Genomic DNA, 15,207 nt, shown 5'->3' on the forward strand with positions numbered 1-15,207 from the left:
CCCTTCTCTTCCTGAGAAAAATCTGGTTTCTATAACAACAGTGAGGAATAAAGAAGATAGACATCAAGAAGTCTCAAATTTGCCTTTCTAGTTAAGATCCATATGGAGAAGGAAAAATTTTATTACACAAATGAAGTCAGTCACTTAAAAAATCCCAGGCTGGGGAACACAAGGTCATCCTGAGAAAGTCCTTGTCAAATTGCTGAATGCTCTTTGTCAGATGGAAGGAGGTGGAAGATCCTCCCAGCTGCTCTGTGAAGTACAGAGGAGTCAGTGATTGCTTTGCAATTAGAGCTTGATGAGCTCCAGGCAGGCAGAGATGCTGAGCCCTTCCATCACAAAGGGTGAGTTAGGATGCTGTCATTTAGGGATTGCAGGCAAGGGAGGGAATTTTGGATTATTCTGCCAGGCTCGTGACCTCCTTTAGGAGGTGAAATGTGCAGGGGAGCTTTGTTTCTACTGGCTGAGCAGCCCAGGTAACCTGAGGTCACAGCACTGAGGTTTGCTGAAACAGGAGAATTAAAGCTCTTTTCTTCCCTCCTTGGAGCTTCAGGGCTAATAGTTGTTTTGGTGCCAGTGCCAGAATGAAGATTACAACTATTATTTGTTGTGCAACAGAAAGTCCTGAGCGTCTGGTCTCTGAAGATGTGAGGATGCCAGATATTTCCTGAATTTCTGTCTGATGATGTGGATTGAGAAGAATCCCTAATGAGTCTTTCATCTGTGACAGAATAATTGAGGATTTAAAGTTTAAGTCTTGGACCCCACATAGCTTTTATGGATTGTAAAATAAATCCAGACAATTTTGGGGGATTCTTTTTCCTCTTTACCTGAACATGCACTTCAGCAGAGGTGCTGAATTATTGGTGGAACACACTGTGCTTTCAGAGAATGACATCTTTGGGGATGAATAGCAAAGCTGGATTCATGCAGGGCTTTGTGTCCAACTTCTTGGATACCAAGGAGGATTGTCTAAGCTGGTTACCATCTTCCTGACTGGCAGATGAGGAGAACTTTGCCATTCTTCTGATTTCTTGGCAGCCATGTCAGAACAAGGCTCATGAAAGAGTCACTCAGCCCTGCCAAACTTGTCTGGTGCCTCCCTGTGTAAGAAATCCATCTCTGCTATGAAATTCAGAGAATAGAAAGCTTGGAAGAAAAAGAAAATGGCTTTTTCAGTCTGATTCACTTGACATTTGGAGAGCACAGAGAGCCCCTTGCAGCCCAGAGTGATGTTGCAGGAAGGCTGCTCTCTATCCAAAGATTTTAAAGATTTTCCTCAGGAATATTGAAACCATTTTCCTAAAGATCAGGCACAGTCTGGCTCCTGCCTGTAAATGTACTGTCACCATGATATTTTCTGAAAAATCCCTTTGCCAGGATTTCTTCTCCTGGGAAGCTGAGAAGCCTCAGAAAAGAATGAAAGTAATTATCTGATTGTTTGGGAATGTGGTCTGGAGATCATTTACCAACAGCTGCATCTTTGATTGGTTCCATGAGAATTGTTTTTAATTAATGAGCAATCCCCATCAGCTGTGTCAGACTCTGAGGAGTCAGTCACAAGCTTTCATTATAATTATTTTCTAGAATTCTGATGTATCCTTTCTCTTTCTGTAGTATAGTTTTAGAATAGCATCTAATATAATATAGTGTAATGTAATATAGTATAGTATAATATAATATAGTGTAATGTAATATAGTATAATATAATGTGATGTATTATAGTATAATGTAATGTGATGTAATATAATTGATAATAATATATTATATATTTATATATAATTGACATATAATATATATCAATTGATATATATAATTGATATATATAATTGATATATATAATTGATATTTATAATATAATATAATATAATATAATATAATATAATATAATATAATATAATATAATATAATATAATATAATATAAATCAGCCTTCTGAGAACGCGGAGTCAGATTCTCATCTCTCACCTCATCCCCCCTGAGGACCTCACAACACCACAATGTACAGAGCATAACCAGTGACTTTTTATTAGTGTGAACATCCAACTTTTCATTGGATTTTTGCCAATTTTCCTCTGAACTGACTGCTGTCCTGCCTGTGTGCTTGCTGCCTCCACAGCCTCCCATGCCCCTTACAAGTGGGATTACTGGCCCCACGATGACGTTCGTGCTGAGTGCAGGTTTGTGGGCTTAACCAACCTTGGAGCCACGTGTTACTTGGCCTCCACCATCCAGCAGCTCTACATGATCCCAGAGGCCAGGCAAGCAATCTTCACTGCAAAGGTGAGTGGGGCACTTGGGCAGAAATTCACATTCAGAATCAGTGCAGATACTGAAAAAATACAGGTTGAATTCTAAGACGTACATCTAGATAAAGAATATTTCTTCAGGGTTTAGTCTGCTTTTTGTGTAGTTGGATGCTTTTGCTGGTGTCTTTTCAGTGTTTTTTTTTCTTAAATATTTAATGTGGTAGGTTCTTAAGGTGGCAGCGAAATAAAATGTTGCAAAAGTCATATTTCTATTGCTTTCAAGTAGCTTGATTCAGGTTTGGGTTTATGGGAGTTGTCTGTTGTTTCTTAACTGCTGATTTGTCATTTGGTTAAGAAATGTTTTTCCATGAATGTTTATAAAGTCCCAGAGCACGTTATCTCGTGCTGTCAGAAGTACAGCAGGCCCTGTAAATTATCATACTTTGGTTGACTTCCAGAAGTTCAATATTATCACTTTTATCTCTTTATTGTGAGAGAGAAAATATCGTTTTGGTCCCTGACATCACATAGAATGTGTGAAACACCCTCATTGGCAGTGACCTCATCATTTTCTGTTATTGTTCATTGCTGGTACTTGTCGTGTAAATTCTGGATTTACATGCAAATAAAAAGCAAATAAGAGAGTTTAATTTAACATTTTATTTTAAATTACATATTTATTACTGGTCTGTTCAGAAAATGCATTATGGAGAGGGCTGTTCAGAGTCCTCACAACATCTGTAAATTTAAAAAAAATATTCCAAAACCACTAACACTTTGTAATACTTCCCCAAAAGCTCCTACCTGCAATAAATTTTTAGAAAGTGAAGTTATTTTATTCTCAGGTTTAATGTTGACATGCCAAATAAAGTGTAAAAAAAGTATAAAAATTCTAAATAGAAAATAACAGACTGTGTGTTCCTGTATGCAATCATTTTTCTTTATGGTCCATAATAAAGTAATTGGGTTTTTATTTGGCTGTTGCATCTGTTTAATGTATGTTTTTGGAAAATAATAAGATCAAGTCTTCTTTTATGAATTTCTGCTAGTATTCAGAAGATATGAAACACAAGACCACTCTGCTGGAACTCCAGAAGATGTTTACATATCTAATGGTAGGTGTCAAAGAGGGTATTGTAGAAGGTGTCCTATTTTAGAGGTTCTTTGTACATAGTGCAGGTGAATCAATGAATTACAGAGGTGTTGGGGAGGTGGAATTTCCCTGGTGATAAAATAAAATAATTTATTTTTATGATTTGCATTTTCCTTGCCCCAATATTTAAAGATTCATCCATTGAAATGCAGCAAAATTTTGAAATTTTGGGATCGAACAAAATTAAAGCAGTTGCCAGATGTTCACTGCTGTTAAAACACTGAAACAAGTCTGAAATAATGAAAAAACCTGAGGAGAGTTGAGTGTCCAGACACTGGTTTTGTGTAAGAAATTCACAACTACTTTGAAGATGGGTGGGGAAAAGAATCTTGATTTGTAGTGCCTCTCATGATTAATAGAAATTATTAAATTAGGTGTTCATTAAGCATAAAATAACATAGGAACAGAAAGTCATAGCAAGACTTACCATTTAAATCTTGGAGAAAGCTTTTTTTTTCTATAAAAGGCAATATTTTATTTTTTCTAAAAAAGGCAATATTTTATTTTTTCTAAAAAAGGCAATATTTTATTTTTTCTAAAAATGGCAGTATTTACAGGAGGTGCTGCTTTGCTGTACATCCTTAAAAGAGAACAGAGTGAGTGAGTCCTGCATTCCCAGTGTGCAAGGCAGTGCAGTGGGGATGGATTCTAAAGAATTGCTTTGAATGCACATTCTTTGCTCTGGCTGCACACATCCTGTTGAAAACCAGATGAAAACATAGAGGAGTCTGAATGAGAATTGAGCACTTGGCGAGATTTTAGTCAGCAATGTCCATATATATATAAATACAAGCTGATGTTCTCACATTTTATTTTGTGTCTAAACAAATAGAAAATGCTCATGTTACATCTTCAGCACCATTAAAATCATTATTTTAATGATTCATTTAATGAAGTATTTCCTAAATATTTTTAATACTTTTTCTACTAATGATATTTTACTCACTGGTATCATGACAATGGTTATCAATTAGTTAAAAACTGCTTTGCATTTCAGCAGAAATATTGAGACATTTAGGAAATTATTCTATGTAAAAGATGTCTTTTTTAAAACAGATACTCATATGTGTGTGTGGGGTACATCTGTGTAACTTCAAAAGAAAGAGATTTGGGTTGATTTGGTGTTGTTTGATATTTTTTATCCAAAGGAAAGTGAATGTAAGGCCTACAACCCAAGGCCTTTCTGTAAAACCTACACCATGGATAAGCAGCCCTTGAACACTGGAGAGCAGAAGGACATGACTGAGTTCTTCACTGACCTGATAACAAAAATAGAGGAAATGTCTCCAGAGCTGGTGAGTTATTAAGAGGGAGCAAAAGGGAGCTTGAGAACTTAGGGATTTGCTCAAATTTCCTTGACAGAATTTATTTATTCTTTCTTTCACAGAAAAACACAGTGAAAAGTTTGTTTGGAGGTGTTATCACAAACAACGTCGTTTCTTTGGTAAGTGCTCCTTCTGTAGTCTGATCTTTTAAAGATAATTATTTCCTAACTTCTCCAAAAAAAGTGATTTCATGGCTTTTCTCTTGCCTTTGTTCAGGACTGTGAGCATGTGAGTCAGACAGCTGAGGAGTTCTACACAGTGAGGTGCCAGGTGGCAGACATGAAGAATATTTATGTGAGTAGTGCCAGGCTGAGATCAATCTCACATCTCACTGCCACACACTAAAGATGTCAATGCTTTTTGTCTGCACTCCAGTTTTGGGGTGTTTTGAGGTTGATACTATGGGATAATTTATTTTCAGCTTTTCACTGCTGTGTGCCATCAGCTGCAGCCAGCAATAGTCATTGGCTGTTGTTTTACAGTCAGTAATATCTATTTACTTGTTTTAAACATGCTGGGGTCATTTTATATGAGAACTGTAAATGTCAAAAGATTTAACATTTACAAGTACTACTGTTTGTGAAATTAATTTAAAGCTTACACCAACATAATTCTGTGTTTTCAAGCTTTTTAAACAACCATTATTCTCACAGTTGAAATTTAAATTTAACAGATTTGAATTCTTGGAGACAGCTTGGAATATTATGCACCATTTTTAAGTTGGTTCCTTAATTCTGTATATGGGTTAGAAACTGTTTTTCCTGTCAAACTCTTTTAGTTCAGGTGTGTACTCTTCTGTAAAAAATTTTGGGGCTTTATTTTCATAACTTATGGAAATGTTAATTAAACTCAAAGCAAGATTTGAAGGGAGGGGTTTGGAAAGCAGGTACAAGATATAAATATCCAGAATAACCTCCTTTTTTTGTTTTTTCTGTGTAGGAATCTCTTGATGAAGTAACTATTAAAGACACCTTGGAAGGTGACAACATGTACACATGTTCTCACTGTGGGAAGAAAGTGCGGGCTGAGAAAAGGTGTGGCCAGGGAGAAAGAAATATTCCTAATGGTTCTTTTTAGTAAATCCCTGGAATTCCATTTGGAATAACAGTAATCCTTCAGATGGAGCAGGACTCTGCTCTTCAATTCAGTTTATATCATGTAGGCCTGTAAGGATCCCTGTGCAAACCAGAAATTAGAAGGAAATCAAATTTCCAAATCAGAGAATCCAAAGCATCTTAGCAAAAGACACAGGAAAATGTTCATGACCTTTTTGAATTAAAAAACCCCTTTGGAAACATTAGTCCTGGGTTTAAAATACTAAAAGCTTTCAGAGGTTGGTGGGTTACTCATTATGCAGGATAATTGCTTAGGTTTCATGTCACCCAGAATTTCTTAACTAAAATTTCTAGCTTTAAAAATGTTTCCATGTTTTGCAAAGTCTGCTTATAAAGAGAAAGTCAATTAAAATTTTATGTTGTCTTGGTGTTGCAGCTAAGAAATTCCTTTGTTAGAGTTGGAAAACCTTGTTGTTTTAAATGACATGGGTGAGAGAGTAACTTACTTGAAAATCATTATTGGAAATTTTATGAGGTTTTATGCAGGAGATGTTGTGCCTCTGTGTTTTGGAAGATGTAACTCCCTGCAGTGAGGGGATTTGCATTGTTGAGTTCATTCATGGCTTATTTTATGAACTGTTTTAGAAAGCTGGTTCCTGCCATATGAGTAAATTTGCTGTTTCTTCCAAGATACAATGACAGAATAAACAGAATTGTTTAATGGGCTAAATTTGACCTTCCTGCTGCCACCCAGTCTGCCCTGCTCTGGGGCACTGAATTTGATATTTATGTCTTAGCAACAGATCTCCAAAGTTGCACTTGAAATAAATGTTTAAAATCTCTGTGAAAAATCACCCTCCTCAGCTTTTGTAACTCATGTTTGTTTGTGATCTTCAGGGCATGTTTTAAGAAACTACCTCGAATCTTAAGCTTCAACACCATGAGATACACATTTAATATGGTGACCATGATGAAGGAGAAAGTCAACACCCATTTCTCATTCCCTTTACGTCTGGATATGACACCCTACACTGAAGATTTCCTCATGGGAAAAAATGACAGGAAAGAAGGTTTGCTCATAAAATGGATTCAGCAAGCTTTGGTTCTCTGTGTTATACACTGTGTATTTATTTGTATATTCCCTTCCTGTATACGGAACAGATGCAAGTAAAATCAAATATACCTTTAATCAACCTACATTCCTAAAGTCACACACTGTATTTCACATAAGGAAAATAGCCAATTTTTGGTTTCCAAGTATTTTTTAATTCAAATTAATCTTATATTTTTTCACAAAGTATGAAAGGAATTGCAATTAATTGCATCCAGTTTATTGCTAATGTTGAAGTTTGGGTGTTAGGAAATAACTGATTGAATATGATACTGAATTCTTTCAGGTTTTAAGGAAGATGGTGGTGTTTTAGTTTACTGCATTGTTTATTTTATCTTTTCATTTTCTTCCCTAGTAACAAACTGTTATTCCTGCTCCCATATCTTTTGCCTGAGAGCCCTCTTAATTTAAATTTTATAGCAATTTGGATGGAGGGGGTTTACATTTTCCATTTCAGGGGAGGCTTTTGCCTCCCTTAGCAAACACTTGTCTTTAAACCCAAGCCAGGAAATAACTGATTAAATCTGGTGTTGAATTCTTTCAGGTTTTAAGGAAGATGGTGGATATCTGAAGGAAACTGAGAGTTATGAGTACGACCTGATTGGTGTGACAGTTCACACAGGAACAGCAGATGGGGGCCACTACTACAGTTTTATCAGGGACATTGTCAATCCTCATGCTTACAAGAACAACAAGTGGTGAGCTGGGCCATTTCTGTTTCCATATTTTAATGACTAAAGCTTGTTGGCTTTGTTAGGTGCAGTTATACAGGGCTCCTCTGGAAAGCACAGGATGTTGGAATTTGATAGTTGTAAGGTTATTTATTGATTTATTGGCCTACAGATCAGTAACCAGGAGAGTTTTGTGGTTCCTCAAACACAGGGGTGGCAGGGAATGCTGTGCTGGCCTCAGCACACAGGGTTGCTTCCTGATGGAACTAGATTGGAATTATTGCAGCACAAAAGATTTCCTAGGTTGTCCTTCCTGAAATCTGCTTGGTACCTTGGATGAAGATCCAGCTACATTTCTGGCTGGAGAATTTGGGGAAGGGGAGGGACATGGGCATGGGAAGGAGGAGGGAGACAGAGGAGAGCAGGGAACGCTCTGCCTGCTGGTTTTGGATGCGGTATCCCCATTTCTCACTGGAGCCCTGCCATGGGAGACAAGGTTTCCTCTCTTCCTGTCCTCCAGAGAGAACTGGAAGAAGGAACTTCCAATAACGCCAAACAGGACTTTGGGACCAGATTTTCATTTGCTGGGATCTAAACAAGACATAGCAATGAATAGAAATGTTTCAATCTTGGAGTCACTGGGAGTGCTCATGAAGCTTTATTTGCCCCTGGAGATGAGCAGCAGATCTTTCAAAGCCTCTTCTGCCTTGCAGGTACCTTTTCAATGATGCTGAAGTTAAACCCTTTGACTCTGCCCAGCTTGCTTCTGAATGCTTTGGTGGAGAAATGACTGTAAGTTATCCCTTAAATTTTTGTCATCTTCAACTCTCCCAGTGTCTGTTACAGCCTCTTACAACCCAGCTCTTTGTATGAGCCTTTAAAGGAAGCTGTCAGAAGTACAGTGCAGGTATTACTAATGAAGCAAAGTTAATTAGTGAAGTGTCTCTCCAAACAAGAGATATTTCTGTACTAAATCTGGTTTTTATCATACCATTTATTCAGCTATAAAAAAGTGAGTCTGAAGCTGATTTAGGAATCATTACACCCATTTATTAATATAAAATATATATTACACCCATTTATAATAATATATATTATATTTCATGCATTTTGTATTATATATATATATATATATATATATATATATAATATGTATGATACCCCTTTATTTATACATTATACCCATTTATTCAGGTATAAAAAAGTGAGCTAATTTAGGAATCCTTGCTTGTGGTGGCTCCTTAGCTCTGACCATTGATGAAGGAATCATTACTTCAAGCTTAGGTGTATTCTGGGGAAAAAAAGGCATTTTGATCTTTGTCTGTGCCTTTTATTGCTGCCTGTATTAATAATTTTTACACATTATTAATACAAACAACACTCAGGTTCTCAGGTTGTGCCAGAATTGATCATTATTTATAGCTGTATACAGGATATAAAGCACATTATGGATAGCACAGTATCTTACTAAAGCAGTCCTGGGCATAAGACAACTTCTCTTGTCTGGGAAAGACAATATGCTGAAAAAAAACCAAAAAATTCCTTTGTTTGGCACAGAGATAAAATACCTTTAGATGCCTGTAAAGAAGAGGTGTCAGGGAGATGGATGAGCCAGGAAATTGCTTGGGATGGAGGCAGAGTATTGCATAGTAGCTTGGAAAATTCAGAATAGGCCAGAGAAGAAAAAAAGAAAGAAGATTGCTTTGAGCAGGAACTAAATTGTCAGCAACCCTCATAAATATCATGAAATAAATGTGCAAGTGAACTGTCACAAACTGTTAAAAACTAAAGCATTAAAAAACTTGTAATTAATGGTTTTGCTTTCTTCTTGACAGACAAAAACTTATGATTCTGTTACTGATAAGTTTATGGACTTCTCCTTTGAAAAGGTATTTGTCTTCCAAACCCTTGTTGTGTGATTATATTTCTGAATTCATGATTTCTCTCTCAAAGCAAAAATGATACAGATGTTTTTTTCTCCAAGACACACAGTGCTTACATGCTGTTTTATAAACGGATGGAGCCAGAGGAGGAAAATGGCAAAGACTACAAATTTGATGTTTCATCAGAATTGCTGGAGGTACAAGTTGATTTGTTTTAACACCAATTTTTAAAACACTCTAGGAGGCCCTAAACATATCAAAAATCTGAATAAACATAGGAAAACAAATATAATTTAAAGCACTAAGGTGGCAGTCCTTTCATTTTGCTGTCTGCCTTAGGAGATGGTCATGGGATAGGAAGGGAATTAGGATTTATATTTTATGTGAATTTTAGATGTTTTCTCATTCTGTCCTGTATATGGGATAAATCCTTTTTTGGCACCTGAAAAATTCCATGTCACTGCTCCCTCTGGCCTGAGGCTGTTTCAGCATCTGCCACATTTTAGGTTCTTAATTGAAAATGTCTCTCCATTCCTAGCCAGCAAATCAGATCATGCTTTTATCCTTCTTGGTCTTAAAAATATTAATAGATTTTTATCAGAGTTAAATGTTCAAATTATATTGCTGTGAAAATCCCTATGAATTGATGTGATCAAAAACATCACTTTAGAGAGAGGAACAGGGGAGATGCAGAAATCCTGTTCTCGTTTAATGATGGAGATTCAAATCTTATTCTTTAGGAATTTATCAGAAGTTCTCATCAATTTTTGGGTTAGACTTCAGCTGTGCTTCTTTTTAAACTTGTTGTTCTCAAAATTTTAGCCCAAAACTCTGAATAATGAAGTTGTAAAAATGAGGCCACAGAAAGAGGAGAAGGTTTGAAGCTCTGTTCTGCAGTCCCATGGCAGGCACAGCCAATACTCACTGTAGTATGAATAAAACATCTTTGCGACAATTCCTTAAAACTAAAGAAAGTGCTTTCAGAAAGAGTTTTTCGTACAGAAAAATTTTGTGGCTTTTAGCCTTGGAATCATTTAAATATTTTTAAAATCATGATTAAGTAGTGAAGTAAACTGCTTTCTTGTATCTGATGGTAGCATTTTTTCTTCAGTGGATATGGCATGATAATATGCAGTTCCTTCAAGACAAGAACATTTTTGAACATACATATTTTGGGTAAGTTTTTCTTTAAAAATGTAATATTAATGCTTCTTTTCTTCTTGCAGATTATCATTGTTTATTTTAATTAACAAATAAAATTACTGACTCTAGGTTTATGTGGCAGTTGTGTAGTAGCATCCCAAGTACACTACCAGATCCCAAAGCGGTTTCTCTGATGACAGCAAAGGTAAGGATTTCCAAAGGATCTCATCCTCTCTTAACTGTTTCCTTGTTGACATTTTAATTCATGCATTCTAAATTAATGGTTCCATTTTTTTTTCCAGTTAAGCACTTCCTTTGTACTAGAGACATTTATTCATTCAAAGGAAAAGGTATTCCATTTACTTGTAAATTCTCATTAAGTAGCTGCATGAATCTAGTCAAAAGCAGATCTGTACTTTGCATTTTAAAAAGTGGGATTTTGAGCTGTAAAATTACTATACAGGATGCAAAGTTAATGTTTAGAGTGTAATTTACCCATTTATAGTGAGCACTGCACAATGGAATATAATGTGTATGTAAAAACGTATGGACTGGTATTATCTGTAGGGGCAATGTATTATTTATTCATAAAATGTTCATTGTTTATAATTCTTAAGATATGGTGCTTTACTGAACCATTTAGAAATGTGTAAAGATGATGCTGAAATTCATTATTTGAAGTTACAGTTTTTCCTGTATTTCTTTTCACAGCCTACAATGCTTCAGTGGATTGAACTGTTAACAAAACAGTTTAATAACAGTCAGGCAGCTTGTGAAGTAAGTGACTTAGGAACTCAGCAAAGTACAAACCAACTTTCTATATATTGTTTAACTTTCCTGGAGGTTCGTATCCCTGGAATATTTTGGACTATGAACTGCTGTATTTGGTATATTTGTGCTCTGTGAGATGAAATTCATCCTCTCTGATAACTGCAGATCCTGGGGAATGACTTAACTTTTATTTGCAGAAACCTCTTGAGACCACAGGCCAGAATCGTTTTGTCACTGGAATAAGAGAGAGCCAGTGTCACAAACTCTTTGTTTGATTCATTTTTACATGGTAACTTGTGTAATGAAGACCAGCTTAAATTAACTCACACAAGAGACATGGAAAGACAAAGAATTTGCTGTGGTCTTGTTGAAAGCAATTTTGAGATATTGAAGAAAAGTTTTGAGAGTGTTTCTGTGATAATTTAAATGTACAAGGAGCGTAGCATAGATTATGTCCTGCCTTCGACTTTATTCAGTAGAAAGGAATTTAATCCATTATGCTTTTATAAATTGATTCAAGGTTGATAAATTATGTAACATTGAGTATTTGGGTGTACATTTGTCTCAGTGGGGTGTAGTCCTGAGATCTTCGGGTGAAGACATTAATGTAGTAAAGAGTACTCAAGTACATTAAAAGTAAGAATGTTGATTCTTCATTTTAAACTGTCTTTCCTTGTGACTCAAAATTCTGGGAGTGAGAAGACTGAGCTGTGGTATTTGCTGAGTCTGACTTGGAATGAGTCATTCTCTGTTAGTTTTATACTTTTTGGGTCTCTGGAGGCCGTGAGGCTTTTCCACATGTTAAAATGCAAAAGAGATCTAACTTGGGAAGCTTTGTTTAATCCTATCACTCTTCTGTGAGATTCTTCAGGTTATGCTTTTTTGTAAGCATGGTTTTATGCTGTTGACATCACTTTACAGGATAAGTGTGTTCTTCCAGGTCATTTTCTAATGCCATGCAGAGCACAGGGATAAGAAGATACCAGATATAAATTTATATTACTGTTTAATGCTATTGATCTTTATTTCTTTATTCCTTCATGCACAGAAGACATTTTAGATTTCCCTTGGATTAAAACTTGCCTATTCCTTAATAATAGTAACATCGATTTCTCTTCAGACTTTAATATCATGCAAAAAAGAAGATTGGACTAGAGCAAGTGTGGAACAAAACTAACACAGTATGTATCTTCTGCAGTGGTTTTTGGATCGTATGGCTGATGATGATTGGTGGCCAATGCAGATTCTAATAAAGTGTCCCAATCAGATTGTGAGGCAGGTAAGAAAAAGTTCCTTTCCAAGTCAGGTGACTGCTTGAGCTGTGAGCAGAAACAGCCAGGTCTGGTGGCTGTGATTCTGCCAGTGAATACCTGAATTGTCTGAGGTGTTACAACCCCAGCACAGCTGTACAGGCAGCATCACTGAATCACAGTAGATGCAATTTAAGGTTTCTGTGACTCCCTCTTGATCTCTGCAAATCTGAACATTTTACATTTAAACAAAAGATTTTTTTCTGAATAAATTCAACATTAGTTCATCAAGCTCCACTGTCAGAAAAAAAAAAAAAATCAAACTGTTTACATTCAGTACTCCTCAAAGCTCCAATTGGAAACATGTGTAGTAAATTTTTGTGGGTAGAGGTAATTTTACAGTATTATGCCACAAAGCATACTCTTTTCTGGAAATATTTAAAAAAACAAACCCTATATTAGTAGCATTTGGACATTCACAAATCCAGCTATTGATAGTGTCACTTACAAGTGAACTTCTTTACAAGTTGTTAAGGAGTAATTTTAACAGTTACTCTATGTAACTTGAATTCTTCAGTTGGATTTCTAGCTATTAAAGTGATATTTCCATGCAGACCCATACATAGTTTTTGGATGCAATGCATCAGTAAAAGAATATATGTCATGGAAAACTCTGTGCAAGGTAGGCAAGGTCTTCTTATGAATGCTTTACAAAATAGAAATTACTGGAGGGAATTTCCTTCAAATTTTCACATGAGTTCTATGAGCCAGCAGCAGAATTAAAAAACATCTTGCCAAAATATCAAAATGTTTCAGACAGTAGAGATAGAAGGGAAAAAGTAGAGTCATGTTTCAGTGCACCCCAATATTAAAGGCTGGGTTTAGGGTTCCTCCAAGAGATCTGTTCATAAAAACCAGGTTTGGCTGTTCTGTTAAAATTCAATCTCAGCTTTGTCTTTCAAACTTGGAACCTGTGAGGAGCTGGGACTTGGGGACAGAATATTCTTTGTTTAGGAGTGGCACATGGCCCTTTTTGTGGAGGACTGAGGGTGTGCAGCTCACTCCTTTCTCCTTGCAGATGTTCCAGCGCTTGTGTATCCACGTGATCCAGAGGCTGAGGCCAGTGCATGCTCACCTCTATCTGCAGCCAGGAATGGAAGACTGGTAAAATAACCCCCCTGCCAACTTCTGGTCATTGCTGCAGCTGCTTTTATTGATCAGTCACTCAAAACAGCCATGGAAAGCTGAAATAGTGCTAATTGTTCTTTGTTATTCTGCTCAAACTGGTTGGATTTATTTAAAAATGCCAGTAGGGTTGCAAAGGGCAGTGTCACATAGTTTGAAACATTTGCTCCCTTAGAGTAGGTTTTCAGCATGGTCTTTGTTTTTCCTATCACTTGGACACTGCAAGTGTAAATCTCAGTGCTCAGACTTGAGAATTCTTCTGTGAATTGGATCTGGAGGCACAAAGGTGGAAGGTTTTATTTGTACATCCTGTAAAAGAGTTTGGAGATCAGAGGGTAATTCTATAACTAAATCACAGGTTTTGTCAAAAAGGAGGAAGAACCCTCTTGGATTCTCCTTTGCTCTGCTTATCATCAAGAAAACTGTCACTTTATCTCCAATTATGAGATACTTAAACTCTTATTAATACATGATGAGAAGAAAAAAGTGTTTTTTCTTTCACCTCTTGTGTTACAGTTGTGATTGTGATAATAAATTTCCTCCAGTGTGAAAATGGCAGAGTTAGTAATAACTATGCTGCCATATCAAAATTCAGGACATGAAGATACAATTTTCATGGCAAAAAGCAGAATTTTATTTGCTTTGGAAGCTTTACTTGTGTCTGTGACTTGGCTTTTTTCAGTGACAAGGTCCAACCTTGAGCAGATGTCTGAGGCTGAAATTCTCATTAGGTAGCTGCATGAATCTAGTGAAAAGCAGAGCTGTGCTTTCCATTTTAGAGTGGGATTTTGAGCTGGAAAATGACCGTGTATGATACGGAGTTAATATTTAGAGTGTCTGAGGCTGAAGGTGGATGGGGCTCTTGTGTTCAGGAAGGGTGCCTTGCCTTGGTTCCATAGCTATAATTTCATTCCCATTAAATTCAACAAGCAATTCAAGAGGATGATTTTAAGTAGGAGATCCCCAGTACTGTTCTGAGAGTCCTTTTCCTGAGCAGCATCTTGGTTCACAGCCCCAATTTGCTGAACTCCTCAGCATTTGAAGTGCCTGATGCTCCCTCGGGTTGGGCTGGGTGTTAGCCAGGCTGTGGCTAAGGGGTGAGGGATGTGAGAGCAGGGATTCTGGTGCATGCTGTGTTTGCACTGGCTGAGGATGCTCTGTGCCCTGTGCTGTGAGTGCCATGGCCACCCTGGCCGCTGTTCCTGCAGCTCTGATGACATGGACGGGCCCGTGGAGGACATTGGCAGCCGCTCGTGCGTGACGCGCTTCGTGAAGACGCTGCTGTCCATCATGGAGCACGGCGTCAAGCCCCACAGCAAGCACCTCACCGAGTACTTCGCCTTCCTCTACGAGTTTGCCAAAATGGGAGAGGAGGAGGTGGGTACAGCCCTGGCCTTGGGCAGGTGCTGCTG

General features: G+C 37.1%; 1 protein-coding gene across 1 annotated transcript in view; it reads left to right on the forward strand.

The window, feature by feature from the left end:
- USP34 (ubiquitin specific peptidase 34) overlaps nucleotides 1-15,207 on the forward strand; it is a 119,451-nt gene that overhangs the window by 82,670 nt on the left and 21,574 nt on the right. The window contains exons 43-60 of the mRNA XM_059467457.1: nucleotides 2,119-2,282; nucleotides 3,298-3,363; nucleotides 4,550-4,696; nucleotides 4,789-4,845; nucleotides 4,943-5,020; nucleotides 5,666-5,760; nucleotides 6,679-6,851; nucleotides 7,437-7,590; nucleotides 8,277-8,355; nucleotides 9,399-9,452; nucleotides 9,548-9,643; nucleotides 10,558-10,622; nucleotides 10,719-10,794; nucleotides 10,892-10,939; nucleotides 11,301-11,366; nucleotides 12,559-12,639; nucleotides 13,689-13,774; nucleotides 15,004-15,172. Coding sequence (XP_059323440.1) covers nucleotides 2,119-2,282; nucleotides 3,298-3,363; nucleotides 4,550-4,696; nucleotides 4,789-4,845; nucleotides 4,943-5,020; nucleotides 5,666-5,760; nucleotides 6,679-6,851; nucleotides 7,437-7,590; nucleotides 8,277-8,355; nucleotides 9,399-9,452; nucleotides 9,548-9,643; nucleotides 10,558-10,622; nucleotides 10,719-10,794; nucleotides 10,892-10,939; nucleotides 11,301-11,366; nucleotides 12,559-12,639; nucleotides 13,689-13,774; nucleotides 15,004-15,172 — 1,754 coding nt within the window. The remainder of the gene's footprint in view (nucleotides 1-2,118; nucleotides 2,283-3,297; nucleotides 3,364-4,549; nucleotides 4,697-4,788; nucleotides 4,846-4,942; nucleotides 5,021-5,665; nucleotides 5,761-6,678; nucleotides 6,852-7,436; nucleotides 7,591-8,276; nucleotides 8,356-9,398; nucleotides 9,453-9,547; nucleotides 9,644-10,557; nucleotides 10,623-10,718; nucleotides 10,795-10,891; nucleotides 10,940-11,300; nucleotides 11,367-12,558; nucleotides 12,640-13,688; nucleotides 13,775-15,003; nucleotides 15,173-15,207) is intronic.

This window comes from Ammospiza nelsoni, chromosome 3 (genome assembly GCF_027579445.1).
Source record: "Ammospiza nelsoni isolate bAmmNel1 chromosome 3, bAmmNel1.pri, whole genome shotgun sequence".
Lineage (NCBI taxonomy): Eukaryota > Metazoa > Chordata > Aves > Passeriformes > Passerellidae > Ammospiza > Ammospiza nelsoni.